The sequence below is a fragment of the Microtus ochrogaster genome, chromosome 16, assembly GCF_000317375.1.
Source record: "Microtus ochrogaster isolate Prairie Vole_2 chromosome 16, MicOch1.0, whole genome shotgun sequence".
Taxonomy (NCBI): Eukaryota; Metazoa; Chordata; class Mammalia; order Rodentia; family Cricetidae; genus Microtus; species Microtus ochrogaster.
Genome location: NC_022018.1, coordinates 42,214,404 through 42,229,831, shown reverse-complemented (window position 1 = coordinate 42,229,831; position 15,428 = coordinate 42,214,404). Strand labels below are relative to the sequence as shown.

At 48.3% G+C, this 15,428-nt stretch overlaps 1 protein-coding gene across 1 annotated transcript in view; it reads right to left on the bottom strand.

The window, feature by feature from the left end:
* Positions 1–335: 335 nt before the first annotated feature.
* Rreb1 (ras responsive element binding protein 1) overlaps positions 336–15,428 on the bottom strand; it is a 125,976-nt gene continuing 110,883 nt past the window's right edge. Inside the window, exons 11-13 of the mRNA XM_026783059.1 lie at positions 11,090–11,251; positions 4,991–5,794; positions 336–3,640 (exon numbers count right to left, since the gene is read on the bottom strand). Of these exons, the coding sequence (XP_026638860.1) occupies positions 3,162–3,640; positions 4,991–5,794; positions 11,090–11,251 (1,445 nt within the window). The 3' untranslated portion in view covers positions 336–3,161. The remainder of the gene's footprint in view (positions 3,641–4,990; positions 5,795–11,089; positions 11,252–15,428) is intronic.

Genomic DNA, 15,428 nt, shown 5'->3' with positions numbered 1-15,428 from the left:
CTCAGTGAGCCTGAGATCACCAATCTGGCAGGATTAGCTGTCCAGGGAGTTCCAGGGATCTGTCTGTCTTTGCATGCACCCCCCTCCAGCCACTCTGTGCTGGCAGAGGGACCTGGGGATCTGAACCCAGGTCCTCAACTTTTTTGTATCGGGCACTTTCTTAACTGGGTCATCTACAGCCCCAACTGACTTCTAAAGATGTTGTCTGGGTACCCAGGCTTCTTGGGGGGCATCAACCCTTGACAGCTCCATGGGGCTGGCCACTTAGACCGGCCCTGAGTGGGCTGCAGGTTTTTAGAGACAGGATTGGAGGAACTCACAGGTTGGTCATGTGCCACTTTTTAAATATAACATTTATTGCTTAGATGGTTTGATACAGAACAGCTTTCTTTTCATTCTGAATCTGGAAGTTCTATACAACTGAGTACAAAGAGAAACAAGAAGTACCAAAACCAAACTTGTGATTCTGTTCATGTGGCATAAACCAGTTTTGTACATAACATGTAGCAGCAGTTTTTAAGTTCCCTTTAGAAAAATATGAATTCTACAGTTATTATTGTTTCCTGTTTAATGCATGGGCTGAAATCATCAGGATCAACTTCTCGAGGAAAGAGAGGAGAAGAAAGAGACGCACGGAGGATGATCTGTCTGAAATCGGCATCCGAGGAGCTGCTTGGGACACAGCCCCACGGGGCCTTTTTGTCTGGTTTTCACAGCCAGGTATCTTATGTAGTGATTGAATCTCAGCGTTGTGTCCATTAAAGAGAAAAACAAAAACAAAAACAAAACAATAACAACAAAACCAAGAAAAAATTTGCACCTCAAATTTTTTTCAGACGATCCATATATATATACATATATAATATATATATATTTGTAAAAGCCCTGAGGAGAAAGAGAATCAAACAAAATGTATAGAAACAAATTAGCTGGACATGCAAACTAAACTATGATTCACCCAGCGTTTAAACAAATCACAAATTTCACAGTTTAATATGGGGGGAGGAAGATGGGCAGGGCAACAGACAAATAATACATCTCTCAATCTAATAAAATGTGGCAAGACCTTATTGACTATGAAGGAATAGATCAGACTAAATAAAGCTTTAAATCAATAGTGATTATTGCGAGCTGCAGCCCCGACTATGGCTGCTGCTGGGAGCCAATCCCTGCTACATCTTACCGCAGCGTAGAGTTCAGTCACGGCTTCTCCCCACAATACGATGAGTTTAGTGTGGAGAGTTGCAAAGAGAAACAAGACACAAGAACCCCAAATAACAACAATGAAACTAACAATCGTAATTATAATAAAAAACAACTAAGGGATGCAGGAGCTGGCTTTAACTTAAAAGACCACGGGGCCATTGGTTCTGATTTCTCTCTCTACAGTAAATAAAATCTCAATTTTAAACTGGTTCATATATCCCTAATACAGTTAAAAATCATATATACCTCAACATTTTTCTTTCATATGCAAATATATCGCTTTTCATTATCTCTAGAATATCTATCTTCCATTGAAGTCAGGGTGGTTGGATTTTAGCCACTAGAGACTGGTGGACAGAAGGGTATGCATGTCTCAGGGACAGAGGAACACGGGGAGCCACAGGGCGAGGGGAAGAAGAGGAGCAGAGGCAGACCTCCCGGAGAGAGGTCTTGAGGCTCTGCAGGCAAGGGGCAAGGCCAGGGGCTCTAGTAGCAGTGTGGCTCAGGCATCCTCGGGTCTCAGCTACAGGACAGGGTGCTGAACAGAGGTCAGCTACAGTAGGAGCGGTCTTTTTTTGCTGATGAGGGAAGGAAGTCTACTGCCTACGGAGAACACTCAGGAACAAAGGGAACCCTGCCTTTGTGCACCTGGGGATCGGCCAATCAGGAAGCGCTGCTCTCTCCCAGCAGCGGCCCCACACTGCAGGAAGGTGCAGGAAGACAGTCCTCTAGGCTAAACCTTGCGCAGTTCAGATCACCACCAGCAGTAGTATCTCATTGCTTTTCAAATGACAGTAGCACAGCAGGGGGAAGGCTTGGATGCGGCTCAGCAGGAAGACTGGGAGGCCTTGCCAGCTGTCTCTGAGGTGGCCCAGGCATGGCCTGGCGTCTCGGATGCCTGTTTCCCACCACACATGCATCCTTGTCCCCTCTGAGCCACGCCTCAGCCATGCTTGGAAGCCCACTCCTGGCCCCTGCTGGCTTCTACAGCCACTGAAGTAAGGCTTGTCTGCGTACAGTAGAAGAGCCATCACTGGTGTGCCAACAAAGCTTCAGGCACACATCGTGCGGGGACCAGGCGGCAGTGCAGGTCTCCCAGGACAAATATTGCCCATTTGTTTCTGCTGAATGCAGAGCCCAGCAAACTGATGAACTAATAATAATAATAATAATATAATATTAATAACATATACCAAATGGGGAGAAGGGAAAATCAATGACATCCAGGTATGTCCTCCATAGGTCACGCTGCTGAGGAGGCCATTCTTCTCTGTAAATTAGGAATTTGAACAGTAACCATTTCTAACACGGAGAGAGTGGAGACACGTGAGGTTGAAGCTAGACTCTTTCCTGGCTTTGGCTCACACTACACTGGGACTCTGCACCAACCACGTCCACTAACAAAGACCAGCTCATGGCTCCTCCACCAGGGGACCCAGAGACAAAAGGTCTAGCTTAGAAATCAGCCTCGCACCCTCTTCCCTCTGGTCATGTACATGAAATTCACATCATTTTCTTCCAGTTATTGGCTACGGGGATCCAAGGGTTAGGCTTTTTTCTTCTGTTTCCAGCTCACAGAACAAACAGTACTATCTATCACAGGTTCACAGAAACAAGCTCAAACACACCAACACAGAAGGTAATGTTAATGCTTAAATGAAGAGATACTCCCAACAATTCATTAAAATACGTTTTGTTAAAACGCCACGGGGGGGGGGGGGTCATACCCAAAACGACATGGGAGAACCCATAAGTAGTTAAGGCACTGGAGCCGGCCGTACTGAGGCCGGGAGCATGCGCACTGGGTAAGGCTATGGCACGAGCTGGTTGGCCGCACTGCCTGTCTCTTTCCTCTCTCTCCAGACAGCTGAAGGACACCTAGAAAACCTTGTGAAATCTATATTCGGGAGGCTCTGCTAGCTTTATCTGTGTGCTGATGGGGACAGGGCAAGCTGTCATTCTATCCCCAGGAGCTGTGAGGCATCTTCGGTGGCCGCCAGGATTGGAGCAGGCCTCTTGGCACACAGCTCCAGTAAGTCTTGCACAAGGGCTGCTGGGCTCTCGGAGTCTGTTTCACCTGGAGACGCCTGCTCCTCGGGTGTGCTGTGGCTGGACTCAGCTGCCTGTTCCACTGCAGTCTTCTCCTCCTGGCTACAATCCTTCCCCGAATTGGCCGGGTTCTCTTTCCGGCTCCTGGTGACGGCCACGTGGTTGCTGGTACCGGGAGCTGAGTCGGCCTCATTCTCGGAGACAGCGTTGTTAGCACTGTGGGGAGACTCATCCTCACTGTCCTCCTCAGCCCGCTCATCCTTGTCGCTGTCCTTCCCATGGTGCTTGCTGTGCCTGGCTTTCTGGTGGATCCGCTGGTGTCGGACTAGGCTGTGCTTCAAGGTGAAGGTTCGCTCACAGGTCTGACACTTGTATGGCCTTTCTCCTGAGCAACGAGAGAAGGAAAACGAGATGTCCATTAACACAAAGGCCACTGGTTCCCAGCCCCTTGCTCTATTTGAATGCAGCAGCATCCAGAACTAAATAAATAAACCTTGCTGCTTAGGGAGAGCCATCTTTTCTTTTTCTAAAATAATTTATTTAACTTTCTGTTTTGTTTTCGTTTTTTGAGACATGGTTTCTCTATAGCTCTGGAGCCTGTCCTGGATCTTGCTCTGTATACAATGCTGGCTTTGAACTCAGAGATTTGCCTCTGCATGCGCCACCACTACCCAGCCTAACTTTATTTTATGTACATAAAGGTATAAAATCCCCTGAAACTGGAGTTGCAGACAGCTGTGAGCGGCCACGTGGGTGCTGGGAACTGAACCCAGGTCCTCTGGAAGAATAGCCAGTGATCTTAACTGCTAAACCGTCTCACCAGCCCTAGGGGGAGCCCTCTTATTTGCCACAACTGGCAAGACTAAGAGTCACATTCTTTCTCCTGTTCCTCTCAACTAAGTCTACATCTTAAAAGAATCCCAGAGGCAAGGAGTCCTGTAGGAGGACTGAATGGTTCTTGTCCAGGCACTGCATGGCCAGCAACAATTCCCTCAAATCCCCTCAATCACGGCACAAGGAGGTGTAGTTGGGCTTTCCCTAATAGCTTACACACCAAGTTGCCACAGCTAGCTGAGAACATCTCTGGACAGAACAAGGCCCCATGTAGGGCCCAGCTGGCTGGGCCAAGGCTACTTGTGTGTGTGTGTGTGTGGGGGGGCATGGAATGAGATATGGACAATGGGTTGGGGTGCTCTCTTTGGGGGGATGACAGCTGAGGAAGGATGCTTCTATCTTTCGGCTTCATGGTTCTATCCAGGTCTCTCTTCCCTCCCCCTCTCTCCTCCTCCTCCGTCAAAATAACAGGACCTTCTGTGGACATTGCAGCTCCAGCCCCCAGGTGGCAGGCTGAGCTCCACAAGGGACAAGGCCCTATCCACCTACCTATTAATAGATGACACACGGGTCTTCACAACATAGGCCGGGCCAGCACCTGACTTCCCTGACATATACACCCCTGTGTCCTCCTTAGCAACTGGCTGACATATGCCCACTGTTCTTGTTCTAGAAGTCTGTGGACAGGGCAGCCACCCTATCTATAGAGGCCAAGACTAGAACTAAGTGGCCGAGGAAAACAGTGCTTTCCAATGTACTGCTGCAGAAGGCCCCCTCACCTGCCCTGCAGAAGGCCTATGCCACTCTTAAGAGTCCCGGATTTCCCTGCTCAAAGGACAACCAAACCTAGCCAGTTTTCTCAAATGAGCCCTGGAACTGACTTGGGTTTGGTCTCTCATACCTGTGTGTGACCTCATGTGCCGGGTGAGGTCCTGCAGGGACCAGAAGCGCTTGTTGCACACACTGCAAACCTTCTTCCTCTTGTCCGCCTTGCTGGCCATGCTTCTGGGGGAGTCTGTCTTTGGTCTCTTGTCACCGCCACTCCTCTTCTCGGCCGTGCCTTCCCCGTCAGAGGGGCCCTCTGTTTCTTCGTTCTGTTTCTCCACCGAGGCCTCCCTGGTTCCTGGGCTTGTATCTATTGCCGGGGATTCAGCAGGCTTCTCCTCAGGCTCAGGGGAAGACGAGGGCCCCTCGGCTGCTCTGCCAGCACTCTCATTCTCCAGCACAGGTGCCTCCTTCTCCTCCTTGGGCTCTTGGCAGCTGTGTGCCTTCCTGTGGCGGCTCAGGGTGCCCAGGAACTTGAAGTTCTTTCCACAGGTATTGCAGGTATGCTTCTGGTCCTGCTGGGCTGTGCCTTGGCTGTCCACAGAGCCTGCCTCACTCTCTGCCAGCTTAAAGTCCATCAGCTTGCTGGCAAAGTCAAGATCCAGGCTCTGGTTGCTGGCTGTATCTTCCTCCGGGGCATCTGCATCCCTGGTGCTTTCTTCCACGCCACATTCTTCCTCTGGCTCTGGGTTCTCCTCTGTCCCCTTTTCTTCCTCGTTCTCAAGAGGGGCTGCCTCTGCTTTGGCCTCTTTCACAGGGAGGTCCTGTGTAGCTGGGCTGTGCTCCATGGCTCCCTCTGATGGTGGCAGCTCTTTATCCCGGGCTGTGAGGTCCAGCACCTCACCTGGGGTAGTCAATGTGTCTGTGTCTGACTGGCTGTCTGTGTAAGCAAGCAAAAGGAAGGGGTTCAGATGAGGTGACACCGCGTATGCCCCTTTCAAGGGCTTTACTGGGACTTGGCTGGACCCACCCTGGCAGCCTGGACTCTAAATATAGTGAGGGCTTTTTGAAAACCTGGAGTTGTAAAAGACCAAACTAGCCTTCACATTCCCAGTTAAACAGATGGGTTTTTGGGCCTCAGAACTCCTGTCCCACCCAAGATCATTCAGCTGTCCCCACCCCAAGGAAGGTGTAGTGACTCAGGCAGTACAGACAGGAGAGGGTGTGCATTCCAGAAACTCGCAGCACTAGGGAGGTTGAGGAAGCCAAGTTGTAAAGGTTATCTTTCCAGTGCAAAGAGCTTTCACAAACATGCAACATACACAAGAACGACCCCCCATCTTCCACACTTGGTCCTCAAGGAGGTTCACAGAAAACGACCCACATGTGGGTTCTGTTTACATGGTCCACAGACACATCCCCAGGTAGAGGCCAGAGCAGATGAACAACACACCTGTGAACAATGCATGCAGAGGACCTTCAAAACCTGGGCACAGGCATTCGGGGAGGGACGGCAGGTGGCTCTGAGGGGCTGTGAGAGAGGGACCTAGAGGGTGAATCTCCTGTACACAGTGATGTCTACCTCCCACAGCAAAACCAGACATGGGAAGTCCATGCCAACATTACACACTAAAGCCAGGCACATTGGTGCACGCCTGCACTCATCAGAGACTAAAGCAGGTACACAAGAGCTGGAGGCCAGGTTGGGCTTCTCACACTGAGTTCAAGGCCAGCCTGAACTATGAGATGATCTCAAAACAAACAAAAACACAAAACAAAAAACCCAAAAAACAAAACAACAAAAAAAAAAAAGAAAAAAAAACCCCAGAAAGATATGAAAAAAAATTAACCACACTGAACAGTATCAGGAATATAACCTTTTCTCTACTAGGGTTGAATAAGAATTTAATGGTTCTAACAGAAAAATGGTGGAACCTGGCTGAGAACTACTGTTTAGCCATGGACTTAAAGTCCAATTTACTACTGTAGGTTTTCAGTGCTTCCTCTGAAGCCCGAGCGGAAACTTGGGGTTTTACAGAACACAGAGAAGGTGCACCCCTGATAGACACATCTCTGATCAGTGCTTGAGGAAGTCGAGACTCTTGCTGTGGTAGAATACCACCATATGCCTATCATTCCTTCCCAGTGCCACAAGCTCCATCATGTGCCATCAAGGCGGGCCTGGGGGCTTGCCTCTGACGTGGTATGTATACTTCACACCTGCGACCAAGTGAGGACACCTCCGTCTATGTTAGTTCATTGGTTTCATTCTTACTGTGCTTGGTAGAGGCTACTGTTTGGGTGTTTCAAGAGACTTGCCAGCAAGCTCCAAGGGTCCTCTTTCATCTTGCCTCTTGCTACCACAGTTCAGGGATTTTAGGCACAAGCCACCACTACTGGTTTGTTTGTTTTTTTGATTTTTCGAGACAGGGTTTCTCTGTAGCTTTTGGTTCCTGTCCTGGCACTAGCTCTTTCTAGACCAGGCTGGCCTCGAACTCACAGAGATCCGACTGCCTCTGCCTCCCAAGTGCTGGGATTAAAGGCGTGCGCCACCACCGCCTGGCCCAGTTTGTTTTTTTAATGGATGTTGGGGACTGAACTTAGATCCTCACGCTTGTGCACCAAGCACTTTTCGGAATGCGTCATTCTACTTTTTTCTAGTATACCCTAGGCTGCTCTTATTATTGTTTTTTTTTTTTCCCCAGCAAACCATGATTTCTTTCTTTTTCGAAACAGGAGGTTGCTATGTATCCTAGGCTGGTCTCGAACTTGTGCTTCTCCCACCTTAGGCCCAGAGTAGCACGCACTCAGTACACAGGCTGTTCGAATGTATTTAAAATGATAAACTTATAAAAATAAGCTGGGTGGTGGTGGCACCAGCACTCAGGAGGTATAGGCAGGGCGATCTCTGAGTTTGAGGTCAGCCTGGTCTACAGAGCAAGTTCCAGGACAGCCAGGAATTCACATAGAAACTGTGCCTCAAAAATAAATAAATAAATAAATCCCACCCCAAAAACCACTTATAAAAGTAAAAATGAATTTGGAGGCCAAATTTGAGTACTAGCACTAAGACAAAATTATGCCCCATGATCCAGTTCTGAGGGTGGATAAATTCTATGTACAACTGAGCAGAAGAGGCTGGGTTGCACTCCAAACTTCCACTAGGGGGAGAGGTTTAGCAGGGTAGCCTGTGACCTGATTGGGAACAATAGACTCCCATATGGTGAGTGAGGAGATGACTGGAAAGGCCATGTCCTACTATGGCTTCTCTTTAAATGTAGGCAGCTGAGCCCACCACTTCTTATGGGCAAGGCAGCCTTAAGAGAACACAATGTTTCTGTCCCATCAGTCTCCCCGTAGTGTCCATGACACTTAAAGAAAATTGGTGGGGGAAGCAGAAGGAACCCCAGTAGACAATGAGTGCCCAGTTCCTCCTACAGGGCAGCAGATTCTGCTGGTCATCTCTTGCTTCCTAGAAATGCAATGTCACTCAGCTAATGCGACTGATGCAACTGACCTACAGGACCTGGTGGACAGTTTTGCCTATACTTTGCCTGATGTGTTCAAGCATGGGAAGCACTTTTGGGTACCAGTGTGTGTGGACAACAGGACTTCAGGGTTGGTAAAAGTGCCTTCCATTAAGGAATAGTTAAAAGGTCCTGTCCAGGCACTACCAATGTGATGCCCACTTCATGCATCACTAAGAAAAAGATTCCTCAAGGGCAGAGGGAAGAGTTTCAGTTTAAAACTGAGTATTAATACAGCCCTTTAAGGGGAAACTGTCCCCCATCACAGTATTTTTAGGCCCTGGGTGTGGGAGAAATCTGGGGTGCATTTTCACGGAAGATCTCATGTGGTTGGAAAAGTCACACTGACTTCATAAAACATGTTCAGCTATTTAAAAGAATTCAATCTATGCACATATAAACCAAACCTCAAAAACTTCAGGAACTTCCTTGTCATTTCCTGTCTCTCTAAAACAGAGTCTGTTCTGGGATTGAGGGTATGGTTCAGGTGTTAGAGCACCTGCCTACCCAAGCTGTTGGACTTGGAAAGCACCCCAGAGCTAGGAGCAGGAGGACCAAAAATTCAAGGTCATCCTTGAGTTTGAGGATAACCTGAGCTATTCTGTCTCCAAGGTTAAAACCAGAAAAGAATTTTTTTTTTTTGGCTTTTCAAGACAGGGTTTCTCTGTGGTTTTGGAGCCTGTCCTGGAACTAGCTCTTGTAGACCAGGCTGGTCTCGAACTCACAGAGATCCGCCTGCCTCTGCCTCCCGAGTGCTGGGATTAAAGGCGTGCGCCACTACTGCCCAGCCCAGAAAAGAATTTTTAAGGGAGCCTGTTCCTCCACCCTCAGCTCCTATCACAGGCACCCGGTTTATAAATTTCTCAGGTCCCTCAACACTTGTCTCCTATTCTGCCTCTCTCTCCGGTCATGAGCTGTGTCTAGAGCTTAAACAGACACTTCTCCCTTTGATACTCTCACAACGTTCAGTGACTTCCTTCCTCAGAGGCTCTGTCCCTTTAAGAAAACCTATATAACTTCTGGGGCAGGGCCTTGGAAAAAGACAACCTGCAACTGTAAACTTAAAAAGTAAATACACCACAGGCTAACACTTGGTGCCAAAGCTAAGTAAGCTCAGACCATAAATCCTGACTGAGCTCCGCTGTCAGCAGAGGCGTTCCTGTGAACATCCTCCACTATGAGCTGGATGCAGACAGACTTCCCTCCCTGACGCAACCCCAGTGTCCGCTGCCTTCCCCCTTGAACTGGTTAGGGAAGAATCACAGGACAGTTCTGTAAAACAGACTGTAAGAAAACGTTCCAGTCTAATAGGTACCGTGGCAATGACGGTTAAACATTAACTGCACAGTCTGCGGCAAAGACAGCTGCCGCGGTGCCTTGGGCTTCCTGGAGCCTGAGATTGGGCTTGGCTCACAGGGAGTCGGCCATGGCAGGATACCTTTCTTTACTCAAAGACCTTGGAGAATTATGTGGAAATGAAGTCAGGGGTGGGGGAGAGGAGCCAGTGAACCAGCTGAACCCTTCTTGCCCTTAGAGGGTCTACCTGGGCAGAAGGACCCAGCAAGCCAAAGGCATTCCATTGCTTTTACAGTCTGAGTGAAGGTGTGGACAGGGGAGATGGAGCTGACATCCCCACTGGGATCAGCTCTCTTCGAAATCCAGTCCACCGTGATGTGTCATCACTGAGGGAAGGACAAGGGAGTCAGGGGTTGGGATTAATGACTGTCACTCTGTCCACGCTGACTCCCAGGGGTAGAGTGCCACCCCAAACTACACAGCACTCTATCCCACCCAAATCTGAGGAAGAAAAGAAGCAAGACACAACTGTAACCCTAGATAAACACACCCGTGGCATAGATTCAAGCAATAGCAAATGCCAGCTTTCAACACCCACAGAGCTGAACCCGTGTCTGCAATGCCCTCAACCCTACCTAGGCGGACTAGGTGGCCTGCAGCAGCTTGGTTTTATATGGTGTGTTTTGGGGGTTAGGAGGTAGCATACTTGAGTAGTCGGATTATGGAATGTATTGAAGAGAGGACATGAGTAAATACAGAAGCCGAAGGGGTGAGGGTGGCATGACAGGAATGGGGCAGTGTTAATTACTCTGTAGGGTTGGAGGGAGGAAGCACAAATCAGCACAGGAGAATAATACCCGGATCCAGGTCAAGCAAAGTTATGATTAAAGAAAGAACATGCAGAGTGCTTTTTCAAACAAGGACAGGTTTATACTGGGAAAGAATTATTGAAAAGAAACACCTTGCCTTGCCCCACCAAGACCCCCTCCCCATCTAAGAGCTTGGGGGGTCTCCCAGTTCCTGCAGTACTGAGTCTACTGGACAAGAGCTGCTCAAGAAGGCTGCAGAAGCTGGGTCCCCCAAACTTCAGAGCTGTGCATTTCCTTCAGGGATGTATGTACATCAGGAGCTGAAAGCCTACAACATGCAATATCCCGCCTTCCAGGATCAGAACAACGGCAATTTCCGGAAGGAAGGTTCTGGTTCTCCCCCTTAGCATTTCCAGTGTGCCCTAGGAACTGACACTATTTCCCCAGCTCCACAGGCCTGGGTGTCAGTCAGCTTAGGCAGGAGTTGGGCAGAAGGCCCCCTAAGCGGAGGCTGCCCAGTGCACATCTCCAGCTCACACAGCTTTAGCTGAGATCTGGGGAGCGCCCTCCTCTCTCTGGTTCTCCATCACCTGGAGGCTCTACCTGTGCTATCATGGGATCCAACATCACCCTCTTTTGGGGGAATAAGCCCGTTTCTTCTCAGGGAGCAGGTGGTAACTCCGTGTTTGCGCAACTGGTGGCGTTCACAGTTAGATTTGGTAGAAAAGAAGGCATCGCATTTTTGACAAGGGAAGGGTTTCTGACCTGAAGCAGGAAAAAAAAATATGTATTTATCTGACTTTCTACTGCAATGAAAAAGCAAAGTTGCTTTTGATCTATTCTCCTTGGATTGCTGGCATTTGTTTACCCCTCCACCCTTTCATTTTAAGAAAATAAGAAAAACACACTTAAAACAAAATCAAAAGCACACGACAACTAAAATAATCATTTTCCCTTAGCCTTCATGTAACAGAAGCTGTCTTCAAGTGGCTAGAAGAAAGTTAACCATGAAACCAAGACACACATGTTTCAATGAGACAGTAAAAACGTGTTAACACCGCCACAAGGACCTTAAGGCATGGCAAGCAATACCTACAAACCAGAGAAAAACCATCCCCTTCCAGCCTGGCAGGTAATACTGAAGGTGAGGAGTGAGCTAGGACAGGGAAGCAGGCTCTAGCTTCCCCAAGGGGGACCATGAACTCCTGCAGGGCCCATCCCGAGAAGTCAGTGAGTCCTCCACCCAGTGTGGCAGGTCTCCCCCTTCTTATTGTGGCTCCCACAGAGGAAATTTTGCAGTGACCTCTACCTAGGCCCTATTGGCAAAGGACAGGAGGACTCATCCCATGGTTCCCAGGTTTTCTTACTCTTTCTTACCAGCATATGGCTACATCTATATTGAGCTACATGTTCTGCTCTACAGAAGCACAAGGAAAGCTAGGCCAGCGCCGGGCTCAGACCCCAAGCCAAGGCCATGAACAAATAGGGTGGTATGTTGGGAGGAGAGGCCCTTGTTCCCTCTTAGAGGAGGGTTCTGCTTTGGCCTGCTTATCCCCCTCATTTATTTGATCCCGCCTGCATTGTAAACATTGTGTTTCAAAATGCACTGGAAGCTCCCCTGTGGCTTGTCCTGAGCTTGTGTGGACTGACATGGAGGGGAAAGGGCAAGGGCTGAGTATGTATGCACGAGAAAGTAAGACAGGGGAATGGGAAAAGTTGAGGAGGTAAAGAGGGAAGAGGGGGAAGGAATAGAGAGGGGAAGAAAGGAGGGAAAGAAAAAGAAGAGAAGGAAGAGGGGAAAGGAAAGGGGGGAGAGAAGAGGGCAGCACCCCAAGCTTTAGGAGAGAGAAGGGAATGATGGACTGCTCAGTGTCACGTTTGCCTCCACCCCTAGCCCCTGATCTAGCCACAGACTCCAGGCCCCAGTTTCTGGACTCCACTGGGACAAGGTGTCACGTACTAAAACCGTGGAGCTGCTGCCTGGTGCTGCTATCTTAGAACCTTGAACCTGGAGGCAACCTTCAATAACTGACAGGAAGAGTCACTTGGCACAGCTCCCTGGAAACACAAACCAAGGACCTTCCCTTTAGACTAATATTTTAATAATGGCAAAGCTCGGACTAGTGCAGTGTGCAAGGCGGGCATGGCAGAGGACGCCAGGGCTTGCTGCTGGGAAGAGCCAGAAGAGCTTCTTGTTTTCCAGGGGCAGGAAGGCCCAGAACGCCTGTGTCAGTGCACCCAGGACTGCTATCAGGAATAACTGAAGACAAGGGGCATTTATTCCCTCCCAAGAGCACAGTTCACAGACCACCTTTGGAGCCATCTGCACTGTCAGACAGACCAGGGATGGAGCTCAAGGGCACAGCTCTTGTCTGGCACTTGTGAGACTCTGGGCTTGAACTTCAGCATCCAAGAGCAACAGCAGCAACATACACCCCACGAAACCAGCCAAGCAAGCAGGAAAAGACCCCTATCCTGGCAATGTCTAGTCCATGGAGTAGACACAAAAGGAGTATGGGGCTGGGGGTAACGAGACAGACATAAATGTTTGCACGAATCCAAGCATACTTAGAGACCTTGGAAAGGCCACATTAAAATCTTGTCAAGTGCACATCAGAATGTACCAACAAGGGACCCTTGTACAATAGCTGAGAACCCACCAGTTGCTTGGTGAGTTCCATGACAGGGGTCTACAGGAGCTTTCTGCTAAAAATATAGACAATACCTTCATTTAAAAAGAAAAAAAAGGCATAAAGTAACTAGCTGTAGAAACATCACTGCTGTGCATTTTTTCAGGTGACTGTTTTGCTTTTCATTAATGATTGAATATGATATTTTAAAATTTCCTTTACAATTTCTTTGTCAAAAAGCAAAATGGCAGCTTCTTCAGATGGGGAAGAAGAGAACCAAGACAAGGGAGAAACAAAGGGGCAGGGCTAGTGGCAGAGCCTGAGCTATAATGAATCACTGGTTCAAGAACCAGCACCAAAAAGGGGACAGGGGAACTTTAAAAAAGAGGAAAAGGTCAGACACTACTATACTGGGATTCGCTGATTTTTTATTGTGTCTCTGTGTGTCTGAGTACATGTGCATGTGTCGGAGGCCAAAGGAGGCACGGCATATCCTGGAGATGGGGTTACAAACACTTGTAAGATGCCCAATCTATTACAGGGCTGCTGGATCTAAACTCTGCTCTTAACTACTCAGCCATCTACCGGGCTCCACTATGCTGGAATTGTTGATTTCAAAGGAAAGGGTAGGGTTCTCTTACATGATTTACTTTTTTGTTTTTACACACTTTTCCTTTATATGTGGTTTGGACAGACAGGCTATATTCCATGATGAAGACAGTTTGGTAGTGCCAAGCTTTAGATCATAGGAAAAGCCTCAAACTGACAAGTAACACAGTTACTTAAAACTCACATGCTCACTGCAAAAAACCCTCATTTTTAAAATAGCAATATGCTGTGCAGAAATGCAAAAATGGTAAGCCTTCTTAGCATATTATAGTAGATCTGAAAGACATCAGAGGACTTCAGCCACATCACATGATTTAAATGACCATTGGTAATTGTCCTATATTATTATGATTACTATTGTTGGTGTGTGTGTATGTGAGAACAGCTCTAACCATAAGGAATTACTTTTGTACTCAGGGCCTGTATGTCCTCCACCCCAATGTGAGCACTGAAGCCAGTCAGCCAATGTTCATCCATGCAGAGCAGTCAGAGAAGGAAGAGGGAGGCATTATCTGAAGGGCACTGGGAACAAAGCCAGGCAGAAGGAACAAGAGTTTGCTGAGGACAACGGGACCTTGTTTGTCAAGACCTAAAGGACGGATGAGATGAGCTGCAAACGTTCTGTGAAGAGAATCAAGGTTGGCTCTAGCCTGTGACTCAGACGGAGTGTTTGTGGTGACAGGACTACACAAGTGCAAGCCTCCCTGAACCCTCCGCCAGCTCTGCTCTCAGGGTCAAGACGTCTTTCTTCTTTTATAGTCAAAACTACCACTTAAGCAAAAGTGGTAAAGTAAGAACTTGGGTTGGAGAGATGGTTTAGTGGTCCTGAAGACCTCAGTCAGTTCTGGGCACCTACATCTGTTGGTTCACAAGCACTTGTAACTTTGGCTCCAGGGGATCCAACACCCTCTTCTAGGCTCTGCAGGGACGTGCACAGTACGTACAATTATACATATAAACACATAGATCAACAGAAATTAAAATAAACCTTAGTAAAAGGCATCCCAGTACAACTGGTTCCAGTTGCTTTCTACACTGTGAGGCTACCTCCTTACTCAAACTTCGGTGCTTATGACCCATTAGCAATGGGTAGGAGGTGAGGGGGAAGAGCCCAGAGCTGGCAAAGGAGCTCAAAGCACCCATGAGAAAGTGAGTGAGCTAGGGAATCCCAGATGTTACAGCTGGAGGGGAATCTCAGATATTGCACCACCCTGACCTGTCACTGTGGAACAAGGAACCAGAGCAAAGGGAAGGAGGAAGAGATGAGAACAGAGGCTGAAAGGGACTGGTTGTTTGCTGGCACTCTGTCCTCCTGTGGCCTGAAGACACAGGATGAGATGCTCAAGAGGGAAACTGGCAGGAACAGGGCATCGCTGTCTCATGAGGTGTAACATATTCAGAGAAAGAACAGTGAACCACAAGCTTGTAGAGAGTTGGAGGAGGGAGGAAACTGAGTGTGCAGTAACCACACAAGAGGACATGAAAGATGACAGCTTCCTCCTCGGATACAGTTCCTGGAACCTAAGCAGGGTAAAGAGCTAAAGCCATGTTTGTGCTGGCTGGCCCCTGTTTGGACATTTAGCATTTGGCCTCCTTGCCCCGTTGTAGGGAACGGGTAAACTGGAGAAATGTATTGAGACAAAGTATTAGATGCTAGGATAATCCCACAGATCAGTTGATGGGATGATTAACTATAGCTGAAA